This window comes from Brassica napus, chromosome A5 (genome assembly GCF_020379485.1).
Source record: "Brassica napus cultivar Da-Ae chromosome A5, Da-Ae, whole genome shotgun sequence".
In the NCBI taxonomy this organism is placed as follows: Eukaryota; Viridiplantae; Streptophyta; class Magnoliopsida; order Brassicales; family Brassicaceae; genus Brassica; species Brassica napus.
The window spans coordinates 3,844,369-3,872,108 of NC_063438.1; the positions used below are offsets into that span (position 1 = coordinate 3,844,369).

The 27,740-nt window shown below is 37.6% G+C and overlaps 7 protein-coding genes across 8 annotated transcripts; 4 read left to right on the forward strand and 3 right to left on the reverse strand.

Annotated features, from left to right (window-relative positions):
• Positions 1-409: 409 nt before the first annotated feature.
• LOC106453414 (F-box protein At3g57590-like) lies at positions 410-2,410 on the reverse strand. The gene has a single exon (XM_022720251.2). It carries the CDS (start codon positions 2,312-2,314, stop codon positions 1,178-1,180), a length of 1,137 nt encoding a protein of 378 aa, XP_022575972.2. The 5' UTR covers positions 2,315-2,410; the 3' UTR covers positions 410-1,177.
• A 1,407-nt stretch (positions 2,411-3,817) lies between these two features.
• LOC106453413 (RNA helicase aquarius-like) lies at positions 3,818-10,575 on the forward strand. The gene is made up of 14 exons (XM_048780515.1): positions 3,818-4,306; positions 4,390-4,479; positions 4,627-4,689; positions 4,919-5,005; positions 5,094-5,246; positions 5,335-5,471; positions 5,659-5,893; positions 6,077-6,187; positions 6,342-7,400; positions 7,483-7,743; positions 8,159-8,344; positions 8,454-9,608; positions 9,711-10,064; positions 10,161-10,575. Exons 1-14 carry the CDS (start codon positions 3,908-3,910, stop codon positions 10,371-10,373), a joined length of 4,503 nt encoding a protein of 1,500 aa, XP_048636472.1. The 5' UTR covers positions 3,818-3,907; the 3' UTR covers positions 10,374-10,575.
• Positions 10,576-10,809: 234 nt separating this feature from the next.
• LOC106450968 (sodium/pyruvate cotransporter BASS2, chloroplastic) lies at positions 10,810-13,618 on the reverse strand. The gene is made up of 13 exons (XM_013892803.2): positions 13,299-13,618; positions 13,096-13,198; positions 12,902-13,016; positions 12,755-12,796; positions 12,558-12,671; positions 12,406-12,468; positions 12,204-12,331; positions 12,016-12,097; positions 11,813-11,864; positions 11,627-11,724; positions 11,367-11,525; positions 11,177-11,266; positions 10,810-11,087 (listed from the first exon to the last, which is right to left on the reverse strand). The coding sequence occupies exons 1-13, from the start codon at positions 13,411-13,413 to the stop codon at positions 11,010-11,012; spliced, it is 1,239 nt and encodes a 412-aa protein (XP_013748257.2). The 5' UTR covers positions 13,414-13,618; the 3' UTR covers positions 10,810-11,009.
• A 418-nt stretch (positions 13,619-14,036) lies between these two features.
• Positions 14,037-16,079, forward strand: LOC106450966 (peptidyl-prolyl cis-trans isomerase CYP22). Its single transcript, XM_013892801.3, has 7 exons — positions 14,037-14,419; positions 14,510-14,533; positions 14,819-14,906; positions 14,986-15,078; positions 15,254-15,286; positions 15,508-15,564; positions 15,772-16,079. Exons 1-7 carry the CDS (start codon positions 14,211-14,213, stop codon positions 15,880-15,882), a joined length of 615 nt encoding a protein of 204 aa, XP_013748255.1. The 5' UTR covers positions 14,037-14,210; the 3' UTR covers positions 15,883-16,079.
• A 2,551-nt stretch (positions 16,080-18,630) lies between these two features.
• Positions 18,631-19,631, forward strand: LOC106453411. Its single transcript, XM_013895660.3, has 2 exons — positions 18,631-19,292; positions 19,369-19,631. The coding sequence occupies exons 1-2, from the start codon at positions 18,993-18,995 to the stop codon at positions 19,576-19,578; spliced, it is 510 nt and encodes a 169-aa protein (XP_013751114.3). The 5' UTR covers positions 18,631-18,992; the 3' UTR covers positions 19,579-19,631.
• A 169-nt stretch (positions 19,632-19,800) lies between these two features.
• LOC106450965 (ethanolamine-phosphate cytidylyltransferase-like) lies at positions 19,801-23,295 on the reverse strand. Its single transcript, XM_013892800.3, has 9 exons — positions 22,800-23,295; positions 22,010-22,245; positions 21,730-21,914; positions 21,220-21,291; positions 20,909-20,976; positions 20,598-20,718; positions 20,449-20,514; positions 20,245-20,367; positions 19,801-20,157 (listed from the first exon to the last, which is right to left on the reverse strand). The coding sequence occupies exons 1-9, from the start codon at positions 23,117-23,119 to the stop codon at positions 20,086-20,088; spliced, it is 1,263 nt and encodes a 420-aa protein (XP_013748254.2). The 5' UTR covers positions 23,120-23,295; the 3' UTR covers positions 19,801-20,085.
• A 1,084-nt stretch (positions 23,296-24,379) lies between these two features.
• LOC106450964 (probable galacturonosyltransferase 7) lies at positions 24,380-27,659 on the forward strand. Of its 2 annotated transcripts, none has more exons than XM_013892798.2 (9): positions 24,380-24,681; positions 24,741-24,769; positions 24,847-24,948; positions 25,270-25,336; positions 25,421-25,467; positions 25,562-25,899; positions 25,995-26,346; positions 26,427-26,963; positions 27,042-27,659. In XM_013892798.2, exons 1-9 carry the CDS (start codon positions 24,543-24,545, stop codon positions 27,321-27,323), a joined length of 1,893 nt encoding a protein of 630 aa, XP_013748252.2. In that variant the 5' UTR covers positions 24,380-24,542; the 3' UTR covers positions 27,324-27,659. The 2 variants fall into 2 exon arrangements, with proteins under 2 accessions (XP_013748252.2, XP_013748253.2); XM_013892799.3 differs by having other exon boundaries at positions 24,386-24,681; positions 27,045-27,659.
• Positions 27,660-27,740: the final 81 nt, after the last annotated feature.

Below are 27,740 nucleotides of genomic sequence, written 5' to 3' on the forward strand. Positions count from 1 at the left end.
TACCGCTATGTAATTTGTTGTTGTGACATTCAAATAACAAATTACAAAGCGGATTTTAAATCTTACATCCCTTATTTTAATTGCCAAAATATTTTGAAAATTGTATTTTATGAATAAAAAAGGTAAATTATATTTTAATAATGTTAAATTTTGTTAAAATAGAATGAAAAACTATTATCATAAATAAATAAAGAATTTTGTTGAAATTTGAAAATCTTCGAATCGATAACAATTAATTAGTAATATTTCAAAAACCCTTAAACTATTATAGCAGTAGAATCTAAAAAAAAAAATTAAAGTTCTCAAACATTTATTTGCCAATAACTATCCTTAAATCTTTGCTGATTCACAAAAAATAATATTCTTTACGTAAATTGGAAACAAGTTTTGTTTTTTGACTAGAGATCCAAGTTTAAATTATACCACTAAAATATTTTAATATTTAATTATTCAGAAATAACAAGTTAATGTTCTTAAAACAATAACCATCCTTAAATCTTTGCTCATTCAAAAAAATAATATTCTTTACATAAATTGGAAACAAGTTTTTTTTTTTGACTAGAGACCCAAGTTTAAATTATACCACTAAAATATTTTAATATTTAATTGTTCAGAAATATATATATTTATATATTCGAGAGTATACAATGCATAGATGATACTAAACTGATCGCAAGAATTCTTTTGTGAAACACAATATAACTAGTATAGTATTCAAAGAACTTTTCAAAAATTTAGAAAAAATTTTAAACCCACATCGCGGGCAAAACACCTAGTATACCTATATATCTATACAATCTTTGTTACTATTTGAATCGCACCACACTTATCCCACCGTGTTGTCCCGTATGTTACCATTCGTATCCTTAATGGTTCTTGAGTATTTATCAAGAAATAAATCGTTAATATTTTTAAAAAATATAAAAGAACGACGATATAGACGTCAAATCTTAAAGAATAAAGAGAATTTCACTAAAGCATTGAGTGGATTCGCCCTATCGGGTCTGATAGTTGAAGTGAGAGCATAGAGATGAAAACCCGAAAGAAAGTATATAATGTATAATAAGCCAAACAGAATGATAAGAGCTCACAACAAAACTTGAAGATGTTTTACCAAAAAAAAAAAAAAACAAAACTTGAAGATGAGATAAGTCACATGAACATCACAACAGCCAAACTAGCTAGACTCTCTTCTTAAAAAGTTGAAATCCTCCACATGGTCTACAAAGACTTCAACGCTACTAACATCCTCACCAAAACCTTGGATTTCAACACTCCTGAGGGCGTTCTTTTCGGGATTGAAGTAGAAAACATAAAAAGGTTTAAATGTATCGATCATAGACAAAACAAATTCACCTCTAGTGGTCATTCCAGCAACGGTAAAATCGTGGAGTTTAATGTCATCATTCTCAGGCAAAGTATAGACATATTCCGACCATTCTTGTTTCTCGACATCATGTAGAACCCACATACGCAACTCAATGGCACCACTGTCATTAAGATTCCCAGTAATCCCACCTAATTTACCCTCATAGTTTATCAATCGGAGAGTTTGATGATGATTGTAAAAGCATTGTGCTTCAATAACCTTGAACTCCTCATACCTAACATCAAAACAAACTATTTCATGTACTCCTTTTGAGTACCTTGCACGAACTAGGTAGTATATAACTCCACTGATGCATATTCCTTCAGACAAATATAAGTAGTATTTTGGACAACAGATGTCACTCCTCCACCCAAGTTTGGGAACTCCTAATGTCAAAATTATATGACGATGAGTTGCAGAAGAATAACGAAAATGCTCTAGCAATATCTTGAATTGTTTGTCAATTGGATCAAACCCTAAAAAAGCTGTTGACCGAAAGTACATGATCACTTTAGGTAACTCCGCATACTGTCCCGTGATAGGATTACATATCAGAGTCATTGCTTCCTCCCCTGAGCAGCCCTTTCCACGGAAACATATCAAACCAGATGCATAGCTACAACGTTCTGAAGGGAACGTCGTATGATAATCGGCGGCTACTACAAGAGACGACTTGTCATAAGGAATTTGAGGCTGTGAGGACGAGTAAAAGTGTAGTTTATCTTCCTCTTCCTCTTCCTCACCAACGCTGTGGACAACAAATAAGAGACGTGGTCGAGTAGATGACCTGGTCAAGTACAACTCTTTGAAATATGGACAACTAAGCATGGATCGCCATAGCTTGGACACGCAATGAAACCTCCCTACTGATTTTGAAGGCAATCTCAAGAATATCTCTAGAATGAGATCTATTGGGATGGAATCTGAATTTTCTGCTCTATTCATGATCGCTTTCTTATAAGCCGATGATGAGACTGAGAGCCAGAGAGGTATATGTAGAGAGGTCAACCTACACAGCTACCATTATATATCGAGATGATAACCTAAAAGCATTAAAAAAATAACCTAAGAGCATTATATTTATATATAAAAGTTATTGCTTATATAACTTTATATATGATACTTTAGGTTAGGTTATACACTCTGATACTTTAGGTTAACTTTATATAAGGTTAGGTTATATCATACTTTAGGTTAGGTCTAGGTTAGGTTAAGACCGGGATGTACATTATATATAAAAGTTATCTTAGGTTTTATATTTTTTACATATTATAAAATAATAAATATATATATTTAATAATTAAAAATTCAGTAATTATTGCATATATAATTGAATTGGTGTGAACATATAAATAAATTTTATTAATCCAAACAATATTTTTTTCTATTTGATAGGATATATAATTAAATTTAAATAATATTAACATATATAATATATTTTTAATATTAATGTCTATTAAATGATACTTTCTACTCATATATTTGTTTATTATTTGTATCTTTTATAGCAAAAAATAAATAAATTACTGATAATAAAATTTTCATTGTGGGATTAATAGTTTTAATAATCTATATTTTTTTTAAATGAAGTTGTCAATGTTTGTTTAAAGTTTTTAATAAATAAAGTGCTTTAAGTGGTTTGAATTGTTCATAAATATTAAAATTCAAATAATAACTAAAATTTTAATATATTAACACTAATAAGTTAAGATACTCACTTTACATACAGTTTGCAATAGCATTGTTACAACTTACAAGTAACAATTTATACCCAGGAGCAGGGCCGGCTTACAAGGGGGGACAAGCGGTGCGACCGCCCCGGGTCCGAGCCCGTGTCCCCCCGTGTAATGATAAATAAAGGGCCCAATTTTTTATAAATCTATATTTTTATATATAAAAAATTATAAATACAATAAATAAAGCTGAAAAGGGCCCAAAATTATTTGATATGTATATAGTTTTATTTTCATTACAAAATATTATTGATTAAATTTTAAAAATATTTTAAACATTATTTCTATATAAATTTTAGAGAGTAAAAATTTTTTTTTTTGCCCTAGGGCCCCTAGCAGTGTTGAGCCGGCCCTGCCCAGGAGAGTAAACAAAGCAAGTCATTTCAGTTCAATCTATTGCTCTTTCATTTTTGCAAGTCGAGGTGCTTTGTTTGTCCTCTTGGAAATTGAAAAGAATAAAAGAGTGTTCTTCTTCACTTGGCTAATGTCTAGAATGCTTTTGCTACGTACGGGACAAATTAAAATATTACTCCGGTACGAATCGAAGAAAATCTTCGGTTTCCGGTTTGGTTTGATATTTTGACTAAAAAGTAAAAACACTCCTCGAGCCCAAATCTCGGCCCAAGTCCAGCCGCCTATATACTAAACTAAACTCGGGTCGGGTCGGGTCGGGTCGGGTCGGATCTTTAATACCGCCTTTATCTTCTACGTTCTACGAACCTCTCTCTCACTCTCCTCCGCCAAGGCTTAAGCCCTAAACATCCCCGCCGTAACCGTAACTATCTCATCCACCTTCCGCGCGAAGATGACGAAGGTCTACGGAACCGGCACCTACGACTTCAAGCGCCACAGAGTCGCCGAGTATCCACTCGCTGACAAGCCGCTCGAGTCGAAGCCTGGATCCAATCTCCCGAGCTCCATCACTCTATCGGAGATCCAGCACGACAGGCTGACGAAGATCGCCGAGGAGAGCTGGATCAAGACCGGCGGCGAGATGCCTGAGAAACCGTTCGATCCGGAGGTTGTGAAGGAGATTTACGCGACGGAGCTGAAGGTGGTTAGTGGCCGTAAACCGGTTCCGCTGCAGCGGGTGATGGTTCTGGAAGTGAGTCAGTACTTGGAGAACTATCTGTGGCCTAATTTCGATCCCGAGACGGCGACGTTTGAGCATGTTATGTCGATGATTCTTATGATTAACGAGAAGGTAAGAGTTTTTTGCTCTCGTTGTGTATATGACTGTTTGTGAATGATTTGATAAAACAATGGAGTTTGAATTGGCTTTTGTAGTTTCGGGAGAATGTGGCGGCTTGGATTTGCTTTCATGATAATGAAGATCTGTTCAAGAAGTTTCTTCAGAAGGTTCTTCGCCTTAAAGAGGTGTGTGGACTTCTTCTACTTGTGCTTTAATGGATTCACATATCATGCTTTAGACTTTGCTAATAGATTTGGGGGATAGTGATAAATTATAATCACTAACTGTTGAACCATTTGTATATTCATGTTGTCTTTGGGTTACCATTGTAGGGAAGAGACTTGACTATTGCTGAGAAGACAAATTATTTGGTCTTCATGATCAATGCTTTCCAGGTTTGTTCTGTTTCCTTGAATATAATTTTGTTATATAGGTAGCAAGTGTTTTTGATTGCTTCTCAGCTTGCCACAAGATCCGAAAGTACATTATCTAGTAAGTAGTAACCGCTGACAGTAAAACTGTGTGCTACTTCGTACAACCTTTTGTTTCACGTTTCTGTGAAGATCGTATCTTTTTTGCTATTTTTGGTTTTCTTCAATATCCTTATCTGCGTGATGTTTACAGAGTTTGGAAGACGCGGTGGTTAATGAGACTGTTCTAAGTCTAGCAGGATTACAATCTTGGCACAGTTTGTCTTATGGACGTTTCCAGGTAGGGAATAACTTCACACAGCTTTTGTTAAAGATGGTATAGTGTTTCGTAATGGATCTGATATCATCATTGATTTTCACAACTGTAGATGGAGCTTTGCCTTCAACCTGATCTAATAAAAAAGTGGAAGAGGTTGTCAAAGAAGTGGGCAGCTGAGGCAATGTCAAAGGGAGAGCAGTTTGATCCATCCTCATCACCTGAAGCAAATTTTGTGCGAAGCCTAATAGAAGAATTTGTCGAGGTAATATGCCTGTTTTTAGTAGGCTAAAGTGGTACATGTTCATCAAATGTTTCTCACACTGATGCAAAATTCATATAATTTATTCCAGGTTCTTGATCACGGAGTTTTTTCGGATGAGGGTGATGATACTGCTGGATTTCAATTGGTGGATGATTCTTCTGTCTTATATTGCGAGAGATTCATGGAATTTCTCATTGATATGCTGAACCAACTTCCAACAAGAAGGTATTAGTTTTTCACACCAAGGCCTCTTCGCAAGTTATTTGTAGTAGGTCATACCTGTGTTCTGCGTTGTAGGTGTTTTTTGGTCCTGGTAGTATCTCCTTTATAACATCTAGATACGCTGTGTCTATCTCTGTACCATTCATTTACTCGACCTTATTTTGTCTTTCTCTATTTCTGACTATTACAGATACTTAAGACCTCTTGTGGCGGATATAGCAGTTGTTGCCAAATGTCGACTGAGTGTCCTATACAAACATGAAAAGGGGAAGCTTTTCGCCCAGTTAGTTGACTTGTTACAGTTCTACGAAAAGTTTGAGATTAAGGATCATGATGGAACACAATTAACTGATGATGAAGCACTTCAATTTCATTACGATCGTTTTATGGCGTTTCAGCTACTTGCCTTTAAGAAAATACCCAAGGTATGTCCTGCTAACCATGTTTTTTTTAATAGATAGTTAGTTTTGCGTACTACGTTTTTATTTTTTTACTGATGGAATTTGAAGCCTTCGATCTGCTGTCTTCCTTTATCCACTAATTATATTTTGGGGTTGCCATAATGCCATCTCTAAAGTAACATTTCTTTGTTATCTTGTTTGCTGCAGTTGCGAGATGTGGCTTTGGCTAATATTGGTTCGGTTCACAAGAGTTCTGATCTTCGGAGGAGATTGTCTGCGCTTTCTCTTGAAGATTTAAGGGATGTTGTCTGCTCAAAGGTATATTTCTGGAAGGTTCACTTCTTAATGGAATCTTGCTTCTGCTGATTATTATTTTTTAATTAATATACTGCTGTTCAGTTATAGTTTTACTCACGACAATAATACACCTTTTCACCTGCATTAAACCTCATTTTCATTTGCTTTTGTGCAGCTTAAACTGGTTTCAAGAAATGATCCTTGGGCAGATAGTAAGGATTTTCTGACTGAGGTCGTTGTCTCTTCCTTTGAGAAGCAACAGTCTCAGAAAGAAGCCATAAACGCTCTGCCCTTGTACCCAAATGAGCAAATCATGTGGGACGAAAGTGTTATTCCAAGCATTAACTATTCTGGGGAAGGTTGCCTTGCTCTCCCAAAGCTTAATCTTCAGTTTCTAACACTCCACGATTACCTCCTTAGAAACTTCAATCTCTTCCGTCTAGAATCTACCTATGAGATTCGTGAAGACATACAGGAAGCTGTACCACATCTTCTTGCACACATAGATAACGAGGGAGACACCGCTTTTCGTGGTTGGTCACGAATGGCCGTTCCGATTAATGGATTCAAAATCGCTCAGGTGAAGCAGCCAAATATTGGAGAAGAGAAGCCATCATCTGTGACTGCAGAAGTTACCTTCAGTATTAAGAGTTACAGAACACAGATAAGATCTGAATGGAATTCCCTTAAAGAGCATGATGTACTGTTTTTGCTTTGTATACGCCCTTCATTTGAGCCATTAGGTGCAGAGGAAGCTGATAAAGCTACAGTGCCACAGAGGCTTGGGCTTCAGTATGTTCGTGGTTGTGAAGTCATTGAGATCCGTGACGAGGAAGGAAATCTGATGAATGATTTTAGTGGAAAAGTTAAACGGGATGAATGGAAGCCCCCTAAAGGTGAAATGAGGACTGTGACCGTCGCTTTAGATGCTGCGCAGTATCACATAGATGTTACAGACATTGCTGAAAAAGGTGCCGAGGATGTGTATGGCACATTTAATGTGCTAATGAGGAGAAAACCAAAAGAGAACAACTTCAAGGCTATTCTGGAATCTATCAGAGATCTCATGAATGAATATTGTATTGTTCCGGAGTGGTTGCATAACGTATTTCTTGGGTATGGAAACCCTTCTGCTGCACAGTGGCCTAATATGCCAAACCTTTTGAAAACAGTGGACTTCAAAGATACTTTCCTTGATGCAAATCATCTCAGTGAAAGTTTTCCAGATTATGAGGTTAGTAATTATTTTCTGGTGGTATATGGTTTAATGTAAAACTGCTTCTTTTTCCATGTCTCACATAACTCTTGCATGTTAGGTATCTTTCGTCAATTCTGATGGCGGTGAAGTTCTGGATCCAAGGCCTCCCTTTAGAATCACTCTTCCAAAGACACTAAAAGGGAATGCTAATGCTCTTTCTGGAAATAAGATATCTGAAATAAATCCAGCAGATAATGCTGATATGGTGGATGTATCCCCAAAGGAGAAACTTATCGTTGAGGCATATACCCCACCTGACCCAGGGCCTTATCCTCAGGACCAGCCGAAGCAGAACTCAGTTAAATTTACACCTACGCAGGTACTATTATTCTCTACATCCTCAGAACAGTATACTCATTTTATTAGGACCATTTGGTTATTATATTCTGCTGCCTATGCTCATAAGCTTTTGTTATTCGTGAAACTTCTTTGAATAATGAGAAATTGATCATCTTAGAATTCATATGTCCTTATAGAAGAAGTATACGAGAATGCTACGCATCATATTTATGCCGCCTCATTGTGTATAGTAAAGCATTTGGTTTTGGTTTTGGTTCTGGTTCGTCTGTTTGAACTATATTTGTTCTCATGCTACTCAATTTTGTTCGGAGAAAGTTTTTACCCGATGTTCAAAAACCTTTTTACCTCATGCTATTCAACATATGGTTAGGATTCAAGGTGTATGATTTTTAGTTACAAGTTGTGATCAAACCATACCTACTATTGTCCTGCAGGTTGGAGCGATTATCTCTGGTATTCAGCCTGGGCTCACTATGGTTGTTGGTCCACCGGGTACCGGAAAGACTGATACAGCAGTGCAAATCTTAAATGTGCTATATCACAACTGTCCTTCTCAAAGGACCTTGATTATCACTCATTCTAATCAGGCTCTGAATGATCTTTTTGAGAAGATAATGGAGGTACTGCTGGCATCTCTATGCGTACTTTTTTATTATACGGAGTAGTATCTTATGGTTTAAAACTTTAACGGGTTCTGACATACAAATGTTGCATGGTTTGGTTTTCCAGAGGGATGTGCCAGCGCGGTATCTACTTCGTTTGGGTCAAGGTGAACAAGAGCTTGCCACTGATCTCGACTTTAGCAGACAAGGCCGTGTCAATGCCATGCTTGTTCGACGTTTAGAACTGCTCAGCGAGGTTGAGAGACTAGCAAGATCTCTTCAAATTCCAGAGGATGTAGGTTATACTTGTGAAACCGCTGGGTATTTCTGGTTGCTTCATGTCTACTCGCGTTGGGAGCTATTTCTGGCTGCTTGTGCTGGAAATGAAAACAATCCATCTTTTGTTCAAGATCGCTTCCCGTTCAAAGAGTTCTTCTCAGACACGCCTAAGCCTGTTTTTAGTGGGGAGTCATTTGAGAAAGACATGAGGGCAGCTACAGGTTGTTTCTCTCATCTCAAGACCGTGTTCCAAGAGCTAGAAGAGTGTAGGGCCTTTGAACTGCTCAAATCAACTGCGGATAGAGCAAATTACCTGATGACCAAACAAGCAAAGATTGTAGCAATGACGTGTACTCATGCAGCATTAAAGAGGAGAGATTTTCTTAAGTTGGGGTTCAAGTATGACAACTTACTGATGGAAGAAAGTGCTCAGATTCTGGAAATTGAGACTTTCATACCAATGTTGCTTCAGAGGCAAGAAGATGGCCATGCACGACTCAAGCGCTGTATACTGATTGGTGATCACCACCAGCTTCCTCCCGTGGTGAAAAATATGGCTTTCCAGAAATACAGTCACATGGATCAGAGTCTGTTCACGAGGTTTGTGCGTCTTGGTATTCCGTATATCGAGCTTAATGCTCAAGGAAGAGCCAGGCCAAGCTTAGCCAAACTGTACAACTGGAGATACAGAGACTTGGGAGATCTTTCCATTGTTAAGGAAGCACCCGTCTTTCATAAAGCAAACGCTGGATTCTCATACGACTATCAGTTGATTAATGTGCCTGATTACGAAGGGAGAGGAGAGTCAACACCATCTCCATGGTTTTATCAAAATCAGGGAGAAGCTGAGTATATCGTCAGTGTCTATATATACATGAGATTGCTGGGATATCCTGCTAACAAGATATCAATATTGACGACATATAATGGTCAGAAGCTCTTAATCCGTGATGTTATCAACCGTCGATGTGTTCCCTATGCTTTCATCGGCCCACCTAGCAAGGTAAATTATCTAAAGTATACATTAGATGCTCATATGATAGTTATATAATGCTTCCAAATCTATTTTGGTGTTCTGATTGTCTCCGTTTTGTTATTTACTCAGGTGACCACAGTGGACAAGTTCCAAGGACAGCAGAATGACTTTATTTTGCTGTCACTTGTACGAACACGCTTTGTTGGGCATCTACGTGATGTGAGAAGGTTGGTAGTTGCAATGTCGCGTGCTAGGCTCGGACTGTATGTGTTCTGCCGCCGCTCTCTCTTTGAACAGTGCTATGAACTGCAACCTACGTTTCAACTTCTTCTGAAAAGACCCGATAGGCTCGGCCTCAACCTGAGCGAGAACACATCAGCTTATACGGATCGTGCGGTGGAGGAAGTTGGAAATTCTTATCTTGTTCATGATGTTGAAGAGATGGCACACATAGTTCACGACAGGATGAACGAGTTCTACAAGGTAAAGACACAAAACTAGTTTTACTTGGATAACTAATTTTGTTTTGTTTGGAAACTGGTTTGTTTAATGTATGTTTATTTGTTTTGGGAGGGACAGGCACAAGGCGTGTACGAGCAATACCAGAATAACATGCCACAAATCGAAGATGGTAATCAGGATATGGAGAGTGATTCAGTTGTAGTAGGTGAAGATGGTGAATCTGAGAAGACGGTGCAGCCAGAGTTAGATGGCTTAGTTGATGAAACATCGACGGAGATGGACGTGGACAATGGAGTTAGCAGTGAGAATGGAAAGGCTGATGAGAACTAGAAGAGAGGTTCGAATGGATAAAAGAAGGATCAGATCATTTGTTTGCTTAATGTAAGATATTTTCTTAAATTGTACTGAGTAAATTCTGGTGAAGTAGTAAACTAACATGCATGGCTTCCCCACCGACTTTGTCTTTGTTACACTTGTATTTGAGTTTTCATTTCGTTGGATTCTAAATCAAAATACTCAACTTCTGAGATAAGTTAAAGACTTAAAGAGAGATGTTATTTGTGTCTGATAAACACAAGCCTGGTGCTGAGGTGCTGCATTCGTACAGAATCTGATAGGCATCTTCAAATGTTGGGAGAGTAATGGGATAATGGTCTTGTATGTAATCACGTCAGTCATTCCAAGCTAGTTTAATGTGTTTTTGCTCAAGTCTCGGGCTAGGTTGTACATAAAATCCAAAACGGATACCTTGGCTCAGCAGAGGAGATGACTTGCAAATACAGTAGTACTAGTAAATGGATAAATAGTTCAGCATGATAATTAAACAAAAATTGACCACAAATTCAACATGCAAGATCTTGCTTTTGTCTTCCTAACACAGATCTTGTTTTATGTCTTTCAATAAAATCCAAGAGAGAGCAAGTCTACAAACATTACAACAATCCACACAAATAGATAATTCCTACTTCACTCTTTGAAGTCATCCTTGTCATCTTCAGGAATCGGTTGGTTTCTCCAGAACACGGCTAAGCCACTTCCACCGAGCTGCAGAATACAATCCAACATAGTTACAACAATGACATTCAACACAAACTACACTTGGTTCAACAAAACAATGTCTATGATAAACTTACAGCCATACAGACGACACTGACTGCAGAAGGAACAGCCACAAGAGGATTTGTGAAATGCTTTTGCGCTAGCAAGAACCCCAGCGCTGAACTCTGCGGTTCACAAAAAACAACAATAGAGTTTCTCAATAAGAACTTGTAACATTAACACAAATGGCAGTATATACATTGGTGTAGGAAAAAAGCAACTTACTTGCATTCCACACTCTATAGAAATGGTACGGGAAGTAGACTCGCCGAAAGAGAACTTTGAAATCCAATAGCCAATAGCAAAGGCCGCAGCATGAAGGAGTGCCACAGGGAGTATAAGCTGAGCTCCTTGTGTTTTCAAAACCTCTGAAACTTGTCCAATCTTTTCACAAGATCAAAAAACAAAAAAATCAAGAGTCAATACTACTTTCACTCCTAAACATTCAATAAAGAAATGTTTTCTAGTTGTATGAATTTACTTACTGGGCTAGCACAGAGAAGAGTGGTGAGAATGACTCCGATTAGAGGCGTCACTGATATAATCTTCGACGTGAACTTAGGAAAGAACTCATTGGCCAGAACTGTCACACAATGCATAATAAGACTTTTAAGTCCCTAAGGAGCATATGCAAATGAATTGTTCTAGAAACATCTGAGAACAATACTTACCTCCAACTATAGTAGGCACCAACACTACTTGAAAAGTGCTAAGAGCAAGTCCCTGAATACAAACAAAGTGGATCCATAAGTGATATAAACAAAGTGGGATCTATTTTGCTTCCTTCTACTTTAACCATTCAATAACTTAATGTTTTGGCTTAATGAAATGTATCTTATAATTAAGCAAAATAAGTTGGAAAGAGAAAACTCACAGCAGCATCAACGGGAACAAGCTGGCCAGCAAGAAGCTTAGTGAGAAGAGGAGTCATTATAATAGCCCCAATAGTTGAACACCTACAAATATTAAAGAACATATTATATATAAAAGAAAAAAAGAAACTAAAGCGTCCAACCACATTCAAGAACAAACAAGTGAACGTAGAAGTATATATATATATACGTTGTCATGAGTACAGAGAGCGCAACGTTTCCCTTGGAGATATAGGTTGCAACATTGGACGCTTGTCCTCCAGGGCAGCATGATACCAGGATAAGACCAGTTGCAAGAGGTGCTGAAAGCTTAAGTGTCTAAAAAAAAAAACAGAAAATGTTTGTATTTAGTTGGCTCCTCATCAAAGTTGATGTGATAAACACTAACATACCATTGCAATGAGAAAACCTAGCACTGGCTTGATCATGTACTGAGCAAGAAAACCAACACCAACCTGCATAAAGACTCCAAAAACGTTAAAAGGAGAAATGTATGTAAAGAGTAAATAATCAATACATCAATGGTTCATTCATTGGGTCTCACCGTCCATGGATTACGTAAACACCTTCTGAAATCTTCAAAGGTAAGAGTTAGCCCCATGGAGAGCATGAGAAACCCAAGACCTAGAGTGAATAGATCTGTTTCCAACCATGTCACCTACAAAAAAAAAACACATAATCTATTAGCACAAGGAGAAAACACAAATTGGTATTATAGATCAAACAAATAAAAAAGCATACCAGAGATGGCTTGAAGATGCCAACAAGTGTTCCCAAAATAACCTGCACACCAAAAAAAAAAAAAAAAAAGGCATCACATATTAACCATGGTGAGAAATAAAATGCATGCATATATAGAGTTCATCAAAGTAGAGTAGTAGAAAGTACCCAAAGTGGGAAAAGAGTGGTCAAAAGCTCAATAGTCTTCTCGTACTGGCTAAGTTCCTTAGGACTGCTTTCACCTGACAGATCTGCAGCAGCATTGCAAACAACCTTGCTGCTCCTGTAAAATTAAAATGAACATCTTAAAATCTAAAAGTGGATCTAACTTTACACTCAACACACATCTAACAAAAAAATACCTGGAGGAAGCTGATTCAAGAGCAAAGACAGAGCTTAGAGGTTTACTGTTCTGAACCCTCAAACTTAGTCCAACGTTACTAACAGGAAACAACTTGAGAGAATCTGAAAACACACACACAAGAATGATTCAGCAAACAAACAAGAAAAAAAAAGAGAGAGACTTTGTAAAAAAACTAGAGGATCTTTGTTATTATATATATACCTAAAGATTGGGCCTGAGATCTTCTTGTGGTAAGAGAAGGAAGGCGGGAAGTGCATTGGATCCTTACTCTGGCATCAGTAGGCAAAACTCTGGAAAGAGAGGCCATCATGGTCATGGGAAGGGTTTTAGGAGGATCACAGAGAAAGAGACTTTGAGAAAAAGAGAGAAGATGACTCCAAAAACACAGGAGGAAAATTAAAAGGGTTTTGTGGAGAGGAGGAGGAGGAGGAGGAGTCCGCCCTTGTTATGTGATTTGGTGGGAGATGAGATGAGCCACTCATTTTTTTAGGAAATCTCCAGAATCCTATCCTGCAAAATATCTCATGAAAAATTTATGTAACGCATCAGTTTTATTTTTGACATGCAACATGTTTAAAAAAAAAGATTAAAAATGTAATTTGTTTTTTTTTTTTGCCAGCTTTTTGGAAATAAATAGAAAGTTGGAGGGTTTTATTGCAAATTTTCTATACTTAGATTTAAAGCCCAAGTAAGTTACGAATCTAAGCCCAATAAGACAGAAGAGCTTTCTTTATCGGACCACCACTGTTTTCTTTAGGCTTTGGTCGGAAAAAACTGAGAGAGAGAGTAAAGAGAATCGATTCGATGATAAAATGCAATTCGTTGTTTTTTGCCAGCTTTTTGGAAATAGATAAAAAGTTGGAGGGTTTTATTGCAAATTTCACCAGTTAGCTTCGAAGCCCAAGTTAGAGCCCAATAAGACAGAACAGCTTTCTCACTACTGTTTTGTTTAAGCGTTGGTCGGAATACCGAAAAGTAAAAGAGAATCGAATCGAATCGGATCGATTGATCATAGAGGAGAAGAGATAGAGAGAAAGAAGAAGAAAGTATCTCTCTTTTTTGTTTCCTCCGAAGTCAGTGAGAGAGAGAAGAAGAAGAAACGTTTGAGTTCTGATGAGTTCTGGAGGAGGAATCGTGGCTGGACCAACAGGAGCAGCATCAGCTCCTTCAAGCGGAGGTGGAAACGTGGAGTGGCACGTCAGACCACCGAACCCTAAAAATCCAGTCGTCTTCTTCGACGTCTCTATTGGTGGTATCCCCGCCGGTCGTATCAAGATGGAGCTTTTCGCCGACATTGCCCCCAAAACAGCTGAAAACTTCAGGTCCTCCCTCTTCTCTTCTCTTCTCTCTTTTACTTCTTCTTCTATGTATCCTCTGATTCTTAAGTAAAGCTTTCTCCTTTCAACTTTCAGGCAGTTCTGTACTGGTGAACTCAGGTACACTCGATCTTCTTACCTTTTTGCTCTTGCTTCTTGTTCCTCTATATTGCATCGCTTCAATAGATTTATGAGAGGTTTTAGAGCAGAAAAGTCTTGCACTTGTTGCTTCTTTCATGCTTCAGTTCAGTCTAGAGTTTGTGTTGTTTAGGCATGTTTCTTGCACTTTGCTAGCTATTAGGCTAATTGAGAGATAGAGAGAGAGAGTGGACAGCTCTGAGTACTTACTCTCTCATCTTTGATTAATCGGGTTTGTCTCGGTTGCTTTGGTGGTGTGGAATGCAGAAAGGCTGGGAAGCCTCTTGGTTACAAAGAGTGTCAGTTTCACAGAGTCATCAAAGATTTTATGATTCAAAGTGGTGACTTTCTCAAGGTTAAGTGCCCTTTATATTTACATGTAGCCTCAAATTTCTCTCTTCTTACTAAGTGTTTAACATTGTTACACTCTGCAGAATGATGGGAGTGGATGCATGTCAATCTATGGCCACAAGTTCGATGATGAAAACTTTACTGCCAAACATACTGGACCAGGATTGCTCTCCATGGTTTGCTTTGTAGCTTTGAACTATTATAAACTCGTCTTCCTTTAAATGCACTAAATATGTTGAATCAGTGCCCCTTTTATTGTTTTTTATCCATGAGTCAAAAACTATGTCGTTAGTATTGTACTCATGAGTTTTGATCACTAATATTACGGCTCTCTTTATTTTTTGTTTGTAGGCAAATAGTGGACCAGACACAAATGGGTGCCAGGTAATTTCAGTCTCCTTGTTATAGCGGCCTTACTTACTTACATGTGTGGATGATGCAAAGCAGCGAGCATTTGATGTATTCTGCTCTTGCACTGTGATGCTAATCTAAATTTATAAAATTTTAAGGCGTTAAAAAAGAAGTAGGATGTGTTAGTAGCTGATTAGGCTTACAATGTTCTCATTTTAGCCTATATTTACACCTTTTTGCTCTTGGAATTGCAGTTCTTCATCAGCTGTTCAAAATGCGACTGGCTTGACAACAAGCATGTTGTCTTTGGGGTATGTCCTCTTTTCACACTCACGTTATTAGACCAAGAAACTTAGTTCTCCCTTTGTGGTGATAACTGAGATTGTCTCACTAGGAAAAACTTTAAAAGCCAAAAAAATAGTTGAGGCAGAAGCATTGAGTCGTGAACCCTTGTGCACATTATTTGGTAACAATGCTGTTGTGACTCATTGCAAATTGTTCCTTTTTTTATGGTACAGAGAGTGCTTGGAGATGGTTTACTGGTGGTGCGGAAGATTGAGAACGTTGCTGTTGGACCAAACAACCGTCCTAAGCTTTCTGTTGTGATTACAGAGTGTGGGGAGATGTGAAATGCTTTAGCCATGAGAAAAAAGAACTTAGAGCACTGTCTTCTGAAGGAGGGAATGTAGTGAGAGGCCAAAGCTATAGTTATACGTTTGTCATTTAGTTTTTTTCACTTTAGTTGTCATCATTTCCCAAAGCAAAACCACTTGTGAACGTTGGTTTGGAGATCAATAACTTATGAGTGAAAATGAGCCATTTTATATTGATAGCTACTAATATTTATAAAACTTAGAGAAACACAAAACAAGTCTTTAGCTCATCAGTATGTAATGTAGGCTCTATAGCTTAATCTAGAACCCTGAAACCTTCCCTTTTGAGTAGCTATCTATCTTCAATCTTCTTTCCGAAGAGCAACATAGTTCAAAGGTATCACAGCATTGCCTCTTTCTCTAAAATCTTTTCCACCAGAGATAGCAGAACGACCAAGTGGTGTTTTAGTCCACACTTGACTGTGTTAAGACACTGTCCCAATGGCTTCTTCTTTGCAGACTTTGAACCATAGTTTGCTATCTTTCTCTGTAGCAAGCTGACCTTGCAGTCGTTTCTGTTGCTGTTATTGCAACAAAACAAAGGTCTTTGTTTTGTTAGCTCAACAAAGACAATGATTATCTGAAAAATCCATGTTCTTCTATTGTTTTATTTTTTAGAGATTTTTTTTTCTTAGAATATATTACAATGATCTAACTTATAAAAACAGTCATCCAAAACAATTAAGCTTCATGTTCCCCTCATTAAGTTGCTAAACAGACTAAACAAATCAACGTTCTCGGTTTCAAAAACCATATAAGATAATGAGATTCTATCTAATCATATATAGCTAACCATTTTCAAACTATTTTGTATGTCATTATTATGTTTTTAATACTACACCCTCATTTCTTTTGTCCTGGAAACTGAATATGGATTCATAGAACTGATTTTTTCTCGCGGTTTACACCTTATGTTTTTACCTTATATCCACTTTTAATCTTAATTTGATTATTTACAAATTATGTGTATCTATATCATTTTCTTTGTCCTTCAGTTGGTGTATGTTTACCATCATATTTATGGAAAACAATGTTAACTCTGCTTATGAAGATGATGTAAACTCATCAACCGCAAAATCCTTCTAGTAGTGTTCCTTTTCAGGATGATAAACAATATTTTCATGATGAATATTGAATATTTTGAACTGAAATCCAAAATTCATGAATTTGTCTTCTGTTTTAAGACCTCTTCGTCTTAGAGAGTTGTTGAAAATAACACACCTTATAATCATAGAAGATTAAATCCAATAAACCCGTCCCGTAGAGCATGAGATCGTCTAAATATTTTTCTTGAACTTTAGAGACATTTTTTAAAATCGTTTAAATAAGGTTTTTGCGCTTAATTATAATTTTTTTATTTCTTTCTAAAAATTGTGCAGTTTATTTACGTTTAAATAATAAACAAAACTATTGTTTATGCTAAGTAGAGGCTTGCCTTTTGTTGGGTTCCTAACGAATGCCTCTACAAACGTGGCCTAGTGTTTCGTTAGAGCCAAAAGTATTGAAAAGCAATCATTAGACTAACTCTACCCTTGTCTGAATGTGTTATTAGAATATACTGAAAAACACATTAAACATGATTTTTAACTTAATCAATCATTAGACTAACCCTTGTCTGAACATGTACTGCACAAAAGTTGTTGCGTCCTCCGCAAACACCCTTTCTGACTACACGCCTATATAGCATAACACATTGGTTGCGGTGAACGGTTAAAATTTTAGGTGTGAATTGATTTGACACATTAATTTTAATACATTTATTAGCTAATTATGTATATAAATTTATTTAAAATTAAAAAAAAAATTTCGTTAACAATACGTTGATGACTATTATTTATTCATCTAAACTTATTTTAATCCAATTTTGTTGGGTAAACATCATATTTCCCCACCAAAAGTATCATATAGTAATAGTTACACAAAAAATTCAACATCGTCTCAATTCCACATATTTTAAATTATCAGACTTATTACTCCCCAATTAAAAAGATCAAAACCCAAACCTCCAGAATGTATTAGATAAAAACTAAAACCGACACATAGCCGATTTAAATCGGTTTAATGTTTTTGGATTTGAAACATTACCCAATTTAAACCTAATTAAACCAAAACAAACACTTTTAAAAGACTAAACCAAAATTGATCCGACTTATGACAACTCAACTCAACTCAACCTAATCTTCTTCTTCATGACCACCACTGCTTCATTTTCTTAATTTCAAAAATATAATAAATGTCAAAGGTGTGGCTCCGTTGGAGCTAAGGAATCTGACTAACCTCGTCGAGCTCACTCTCTTCGACAACAAACTTGGCGGCGAGATTCTAAATAGTGTCTTTAATGGCAGCTTGGTAATTGCTCAAAGCAGCTTGTCATAGACAAGGAAAAAGCTTCTTTAATCATGAACCCACACAACAATATGTATTAATCACTTCTTTGATTTTAGTCGTTAATCTTAAAGCTTCAGCCTTTTCTATGTTTCAGTTAATATTATGGCTAATCTATTGTACTATGTTTCTCTGGTTTCAATTCTCTGCCATTAAAGACACTTTTGGTGAAGCAAAGAAAGCTTCACTTGGCGCAAAAAGAGTTGAACAAGTAAAAGTAACAACTTAAAAATAGTGAAACTATCAAAGATCATGCTTTGAGCATGCCACCAATCGGATGTCTGGTCAGGTTTGTATTGGTTCGGCTTAAGTGTTTTAAATCTAGTTTATAGTGTAAACCACTAAATTAATGAAGAACCGTGGTCTATGTGGATTCGGGTTTCAATCTTTTTAGTTGGGGAGTAATAAGTCTGATAACTTAAAATAAGTGGAATTGAACCGATGTTAAAACTTTGTGTGGAATTGTTACTATGTGGTAGAAATACGTCGTTTACCCAATTTTGTTATAAAGAACTCTCTCACACCTGAACCGGAATCTTTGAACCGAACACGGATAGATTCACCTAAACACGCGCGCCTTTTTAAAAATTCGTTAGTCCGTTACATTGACCGTTCTCTCTCTATATATATATGTTCAGAGAAACGAAACTAGCGAGAGAGCAACGAACGAGAAGTAGTCGACAAGGAAAAGCAAGAAGAAGATGATGATGATTATGATGCAAGAACGTAAGACTCTGAGCATGAACGACACTGATCTCTCACTCCTCCGCCTCTCATCCCCACCTTATGATGACTCCTCCTTCTCCCCTGGTTCCGACGAGTCCGATCATCCCAAACGAAGGAGACTCTCCTCTCAAGACCCAATCTTTATCTCCTCTCCTCTTCGCTCCACCTACCCTGAACCCCATTCCTCCAACATCGACGACCAGATTCTCACCGCGAGCCATGTTTTGACGAAGCAAGAAACGTCGTCGTCTGCTTCCAAGAATCCTGATACAGAGGTTGCTTGCTATGTAATTAAAGCATTTTCTTCTCTTCTGGTACTAATAAAGAATCTTTAATTTTGATGAATAGCAGACGATGAAGATGGTTAACAGTCACGTGGAGGAGGCCAATCAAGAAGAGACTAACTATGATGCTTACAAGGAAGAAGAAGAAGAAGATTGTGGAGAAGGGATGAGGATAGAGAGATCCGGAGATGGGTTTGTAATTAGATTAAAGTGTAGATGCAAGCTAGCTTTTAGAATTCTTTTCTCTGATCACCACCTCTACTTCAAGTCTCTGTGATTCAGTTAGTACTATCTTCTTACTCTCTGATTTGTTGTAACGCTTTTTACTTTTTAAATTTTTGCAAAGTAATGTTTAGAGCAAGTCACAACAGAAGCAAGTTAACTGCAATGCCTGTGAGTGATAAGAATGAGTCATGGAACTGTCTTATTACATCTCTTTGTAAAATTGTGTTATCCTCTAACATAAGTTCCTTGTTTTATTTTGAGATAGTAAAAACACTAAACAGATACAATCCTGTGTAATATTTGCAGTAACGCAAAAAACAAAAGTTACAAACATAATGAAACATCCCAAAAAGTGAAAGGCAATTGGTGCTAAAACCATCAATGCCTTATTTATGTAAACTGTAAACTAGAGAACAGAATGTCATATGTAGCATTGGACTCTCATCCAGAAACATTCTCCTATAGTCGCCACAACGATACTAAGATGAGCAAGAAACCGATTCAAATCCCGAAGATGGTTTTAAAAAAAGTTCTAGGAAGTCTACAGCTTCTGATTCTATCAGTCCCCGGACACAAAAGCCTTCTGCTCGTAGTACTTCTTCTCACTAGCTTCCTTTTTCAAATTACGCTTCTATAAAATGCAATGCAAAACAAATTTCGAATGAGACAAAGGTCAGAGTGAAGCAACAAGAATGAATGAACAAGAATAGCAACTTGCCTGATAAGCTTCATGGTTGGCTACAATCCTCCTGATTATGGTGGACGTTGTGATATCAAGAGGGCTTTCTAGAACTTGGAATATGCCCATGCTAATTGGTACAGCGTATGGATTCTCTTCCTCCTGTTATAAATCATCAAACCATATTCTTAGAAAACGCAGCTCTGTTGTCTTTTACCTAACTATATCTGAATCTAGTTTTACCCTTTGAAAGTCATCGCTCTCGGCTACTGTCCCATGAACCACCAATGAAATGTCAAATGTTGTGATCTGCAATATCCAAATCATTGTTAAAATTAGCTTTTCATGAAAGCCATTTGGGTAATTATCAAGTAGAGAGCAGATAAGCTCACCGTATCTTTCGACACTTCCCATGGAGCACCAATGATCACCTCATCTACATAGCGGCATGCTAGAACACTCAAGCTTCTTTCATGGAGATTCATGATTGGGCGGTGCGCTCCTCTTTTAGCACTGCACATCAACGTAAGACGACTTTAAGCAGAGATGCACATCTAAACTTCTCAACACTACCAAGACTTAAAAGTAGATATCAGAACGGGACGAGAACTATTTATCTTTGCATAAAATTAACATCACCAATTAATAAAAATTTGAGACAATCGCACAATAATGCAGACAGCCAAAATTGAGCTTTATGAACCTGACGGTCTGGTCATTATGTATTCCAACAAGAAGAAAGTCTCCAAGCTCTCTAGCACGCCTGAGAATCTGTACAAAATTGAATAAATCGAGAACAAGAATCAACACTGGCAGAATAACATTAGATATGGTCACTTAGGCCATTCTAGTTGCACTAGTGGACAAACATATATGATAAGCATCCATATGTAGATGAATTATAGGTTAACCCCCAGATATGTCGACAAAAAATACAAACTCAATCTTGAAATGAATAGCATACTGAGTATAACCACTTGACAAATTTAATTGTACCAAGTTAACTTACTATACCTCAACATGGCCAGCATGGAAAAGATCAAACGCACCATCTATGTAAACTATGCGTGCATCAGGTCCTGGCCCCTGCCACCATAAGCATGTAAATTGATCAACTCCAAACGCAATATGAGAAATGGAATGAAAAGATGAGGTAAATGACAAAAGTATGGGAAACGTGAATCTATCAAAGAAAAATAATCTTTAGGTTACATAGCGGGTATAAGTAGAAGCATAAATGAGGGGTGAAGCAACCTTGTGTCATTTTAGAAAGAAATATATAGACAAACATTTTAAAGGTACGTCCAACGATTGGTGAAACTTTCATAGAAAGAGTGAGCTCAGAGCCACTTGGATAGCTATTAGGAACAAACGGGTCATATAACTGTTCAACCTACTTGACCATAAATCATAAAGCAACAAATACTATAGCTATAGATATACAAACATCCACATACTATAACCGGTAGATACAGAGGCAACTAACGAACTAATAAAAAGGACAGTCTTTAAGACTTTGCATACCTTGCCATTAGAGAACTGAACAATCCTGCGGGAAGTAGGAAGAAAATGAGAGACGCGAGTACCAGCAGAAGAAACTCCGTCCTTAAACCTTGGACTGTCATGCCCATGGCTGAACTGCCTTTGCAAAGAGGAACGATTATGACTATCACTAACAGATCTTTCTCTCACACAAAGCAGCATACGACCTACACATAAATTGCAAAAAAAAAATCAAAACTTTTAGAAAAAAAAAAACTAATCCATCAAACGATGCAAGTTTGTATCTTTTCTTCAGTTATACCAACAATATCAGTGCTGGAAACTCCTTCAGTACGCTTAATTTGCTTGTACCTCCCAGCCTTCTTGGCATGCGCATAAGCATCAGTTCCATCGGGAAGAACACAAGGATCATCCCCGTGGATAATGTAATCAATCTGATACTCATCAAACAGCTTCTTCATGAACTCCTCCGTGATGGCGTAAGGAGCATCAGATATTACTTCGTCCACCCACTTCACCGCCTTCACCATTATCATCCTAACACAAAAACATAAATAAGAACAAACCTAAGGGAATTAGATATACTAAATAACACACGAGATGGTCTAGTGGTAGGCGGACTCTGAGAAGCTAAACTACCCCACAACACTGACTAAACATGTGTTGCCACGCAGATATAAAGTAAATGCGTGGCAACACATGTTTAATTGGAGATTAGTTTTGGTAGATAAGCCATCCTACACTAACGAAACATGTGTTGCTATGCGTTTATAAAGTGCGTGGCAAAACATGTTTAATTGGAGATTAGTTTTGGTAGATAAGCCATCCTATGCTAACTAAACATGTGTTGCTATGCGGATATAAAGTAAACGCGTGGCAACACATGTTTAATTGGTGAATTAGTTTGGTAGAGGGACTTTGGGAAGCTAAGCAATGCTACACTAACTAAACATGTGTTGCTATGAGGATATAAAGCCATGATTTATGTCTCATTTGAATATCCGGAGAAAGGATCTATCCGTCTAGTTAGTTAGTTAGTTAAGGATTAATTAAAAAGAAATTAGATAATAAGAGGAACAAGGAGAGATTACCTCTCATGAAGAGGAGTAACGGGAGGTCCTTTATTAGCTATAATCTCTTCGTCGCTAACAACACCGACGACTAACTGGTCACCGAGAACACGCGCTTGCCTTAGCGCGTTGCAGTGGCCGTAGTGCATCATGTCGAAGCAACCGTCCATGTAGACGCGTACGGGTTTGCGTTTTCTGAAGGGGTAAAGCACACATGTGCCTAGCCCTAAGCCTAGAGGAAGGTCGCCGTTGAGGAAGAGGTGGAGGAAGGAAGCTCCGACGGCGAAGGCAGCTCCTCCGAGTAAACAAGTTCCGACGATTTTCTCTTTCTCCCAAACCATTTGCTCTTTGTTTTTTTTGGTAATCTCAGATGCTTTCTTCGTTTGTTTGCTTCACATTAACAGAGGTCGTAGTCGTAGATCGGATCTCTCTTCTCACTGACGTTTCTTTCTCTTTGGAAGAAACTCGGGATCGGGAAGTCTTTTCTTATTAATTTTTTTTTAAGCTAGAACCGGACCGAAACATCTTAACCAAAACGAAATTGGGTGGTTTGGGTTGGTTAACTTGTAAGTTGTATTTATTGACAAAACCGCAAACCGAATTAAAGGTCTTTTCAAGATTCCCCCTCCCACACTGTGACACTACACGTGTAGAGATTGCAGGAAGCATTTCTTTCGTGACTCATCCAACATCCGTTTGATGTAAAGATGCAACTACCAGCCACCAATTATCAGAATCAATGTTCTACATATCGCCAGGCGGCGCTTTATATAGAACTAATGACTAGATAATTTATTCAGAGTCTAAATTTTAGTAAATTATTGATTTATTTTAAATATTTTAAATATTTATATGATATATTTTAGTTTTAAAGTTTAATTATAAAATTATTGTGACAAATTATCAAAATTAAATATACAAAACATTAAAAAATTAGATAAGTTTGTAGATTTGTAATAATATTATTGCTTAATTTAACATATATAGACAAATTTAGATCGATTTTAAACGATTTTAATGATTTAGAACAGTTTAAACAAATTTAAATCACATAAATCGGATTTTTAAAAAATTGTTTCGGATAAGACTGAGTGGCCGTCTAAACGGGAGCTTAGGCGCCGCGTAGACAGATTTTTAGAACCTTAATCGATTTCATGCTCTTCTTGTATGAATCTTTATTGACTGGGAAAATATAAGAAATTTGATCAGTTTAGACGCATGTTTGTTTCCACATCGATGACAACATGAGAGTATATTTTGTTGTAAAATGTTTGATGCCTACTCTCACAAAGTAGAATAGCAGCAATAGGGCTTACAACTAAATCATACAGCCCACTAAAACAAAAACGAGGCCCAATATATTGACCCAATCATAGCCTGATAGGCAGGCATCCCGGTGTTTTGGATTTGTCGGGGAGACCGTAAATAATAAAAAAAATTTACAAAATAAAAATAAATAACCACCGTGTGAGAAAAACACGTGTCACGATCCAAAGATAGATCTTGCAAGTTGGATAAATAATCGAACGGTATAGACAGTTCCACACGTGCGAAAACAGAGTTGGGGGGTGTCTTCTATCTTCCCTTCCTTCTTCCGTGTAAGTAGCAGCAAAAGCAAAGCAAAGGAGACGATGCGATCCAGCAAAGTGCAGCACTTATAGACAGAGTGTGGATTTGAGTGTTAATCGAGAGGGAGAGAAACATCTTTGTGATCCAATGCGTTGGTAAGGGAATTTGATTTGAATCTGAACCGGAGAGATAATAATGAAAGGCGGAGGCGGAGGAGGAGGAGGAAAACGACGGTGGAGAGTTCTAGTAATTGGAGTATTGGTTCTTATCATCTTATCAACGCTTGTTCCTCTTGCGTTCTTGCTCGGCCTTCACAACGGTTTCCACTCTCCTGGTAACTTCCATCCTCTCTCTCGATCTCTGTTTTCAGATCTGACTCTTATTATTCTCCAGGATTCGTCACTGTTCAACCGTCTTCTCCTGTAAGCATTGCTGTTTCCCTTTAATGGTTTATTTTATGTGGGCGAATGTTGTAACGCTCTTCTTTGTTTGGAATCAGTTTGATAGCTTTAGCAGAGTCAATGCTACCAAACATTCCCAGAGAGATCTCTCCGTCCGAGTCGACGAGGTTCTCCATAGATTCAATCCAGTGCTTCCCAAGGTTGGTCCTTTTCGGTTTCCACTATATTAAAGGCATCGACTTTCTATTTTTCTTGCTTCAAATTTACATATTTTGTGTGGCCGGAACATATAATGTAGAGGTCAAGAGGCTGTTGTTAGTCACTTGTTAGATAAATGAGTGATTTTTTATTTTATTTGACTATCTCATGTGACTGGAAAGTTAAAAAATTGCATCCATGAGTTATGTTGCTTCATGTAACTCAACTTGTTTTGGGCGAGGTGAAGAATTGGTTCCTTGGGGTGAGATGTTTGTAACAGATTTTATTCTAACCTTTTGTTGTTTTGTTCTTCCACATGCTAGAAAAGCGACATAACCTTGGATTCCAGAGATATGAATAGGACAAGCACCGTTGATTCTAAAAAGAGAGGTCTCGTCTACTTTACAAGTTCCCAGTGTCTTATTTCGCTTCTGATCCGCAAATTTAACGTCTGGTTCCTCAATTAATCTGCAGGATTACCAGTGTCCCCAGCTGTTGTTGCCATCCCTACCCCTGCAAAGGTACAAATGGATTATGTTGTTTCTTTAGTAGTCATTTTTGTATCTCTTACCAATGGTCTTAAGTTAACTTTATTCTGGTTTATTCTCCGAACAGAAAACAAAAACCAAAGCCTCGCACAAAGGTGTTCAGGGGAAAACAGTAAACGCCTCGCACAAAGGTGTTCAGGGGGGGATAGTAAATGCTGATGAAACTCAGAGAACTTGTCAATTGAAATACGGAAGCTACTGCCTCTGGAGGGAGGAGAATAAGGAACCCTTGAGAGATGCTAAGGTGAAGCACATGAAGGACCTCCTGTTTGTGGCTAGAGCATACTATCCAAGTATTGCTAAAATGCCTTCTCAAAGCAAGTTGACTCGGGATATGAAACAGAACATCCAAGAGTTTGAGCGTATTCTTAGTGAAGGTTCAGCGGATGCTGACCTCCCTCCACAGTAAGTTCTTCACCAGTTTGGGTTTTAGCATGTTTGCACAGATAGTTAGATTAAGGTTTTACTCATTTTGCATCTCGTTCCACTGAATCTGTCAGGGTTGATAAAAAGTTTCAGAAGATGGAAGCGGTAATTTCAAAGGCAAAGTCTTTCCCGGTAGACTGTAACAATGTTGACAAGAAATTGAGACAGATCCTGGATTTGACTGATGATGAAGCTAGTTTCCACATGAAACAGAGTGTGTTCCTCTACCAGCTTGCTGTACAGACAATGCCTAAGAGTCTTCACTGCCTGTCAATGAGACTAACGGTGGAATATTTCAAGTCAGCTCCAGTTGAAATTGAGGATAGTGAGAAATTCTCAGATCCTTCATTGCTTCACTTTGTTATTATCTCCGACAATATTCTTGCATCTTCTGTTGTGATAAACTCAACGGCTTTACACGCAAGGGTATGCATTGAATCTAGTTTCTTTAGTGCCGCCATAGAACACCCTTATATCTAATTCTTGTTTGGTTGTTGATGTTACAGGAAAGTAAAAACTTTGTTTTCCATGTACTAACAGACGAGCAGAACTACTTTGCGATGAAACAATGGTTTATCAGGAATCCCTGCAAACAAGCAGCTATTCAAGTATTGAACATTGAAAAACTCGAGCTGGACAATTCTGATACGAAGAAGCTGTATTTGCCTGCGGAGTTCCGTGTCTCCTTCACCAGTGGTGACAACAATTTGGCGGCACAAGGGAATAGAACATACTACTTATCCATTTTCTCCCAGTCTCACTATCTTCTCCCAAAGATATTTCACAAGCTGAAAAAGATTGTGGTTCTGGATCATGACGTTGTAGTCCAGCGAGACTTATCTCCCCTTTGGGAGCTTGACATGGAAGGAAAAGTGAACGGCGCAGTGAAGTCGTGCTCTGTGAGATTGGGTCAGCTAAAGAGTCTGAAGAGAGGAGGTTTTGATACTAATGCTTGTCTCTGGATGTCTGGATTGAATGTCATTGATCTTGCTAGATGGAGGGAACTGGGAGTTTCAGAGAGCTACCTTAAATTTTATAAACAGGTTAGTGTTATGGAAAACGTATAAAGGCGAGATTAGTAGGTGATTATGTATGCAATGACTTTGGTTTTCTTTGTGCAGCAGATGAGTGGTGAAAGTGAGTCTAGAGAAGCAATTGCGTTGCAAGCAACTTTGCTTACGTTCCAAGACAAAGTTTATGCTCTTGACGACAAATGGGCTGTATCAGGGCTTGGTTATGACTACTACATCAACACCCAAACGATAAAAAACGCAGCGACCTTACACTACAATGGGAACATGAAGCCGTGGCTAGAGCTGGGAATCCCACAGTACAAAAGCTATTGGAGAAAGAATCTGAATCGGGAAGATAGATTCTTGAGTGACTGTAACGTGAATCCCTGATGAAGAAAGCAAAGGAATCTACACTGGGCAAATGCTTTAGAAGCATATTACACGCAAAAGAAAAAAAGATTTAGAGTGGTGGTTAAAGCGACATCTCATTTTTTTGGAGAGGGGGGTGAATAAACCCGAATGCATTGCAGAAGAAATGCTGAAGGGGGAAAGAGCACGCACGCAAAAGTGAGTTAAAAGTGATTAGCTAATTGATTTTTAAGAGACATGATATGAAGATGATTGAAAATCAGCTTTAATATGATATAATTAGAAGAAAAAAAAAAAGATGTGACTAGACTTTGATGTTGTATATGATTTTTTGGCTAAAAGATGTGCCATTCTTTCCTCGTGTGTTTACTTATATTTTCAATAGAGATATCTGACTATATATTGGTAGTGAATATGTCTCGTTTCTAAGGATATACT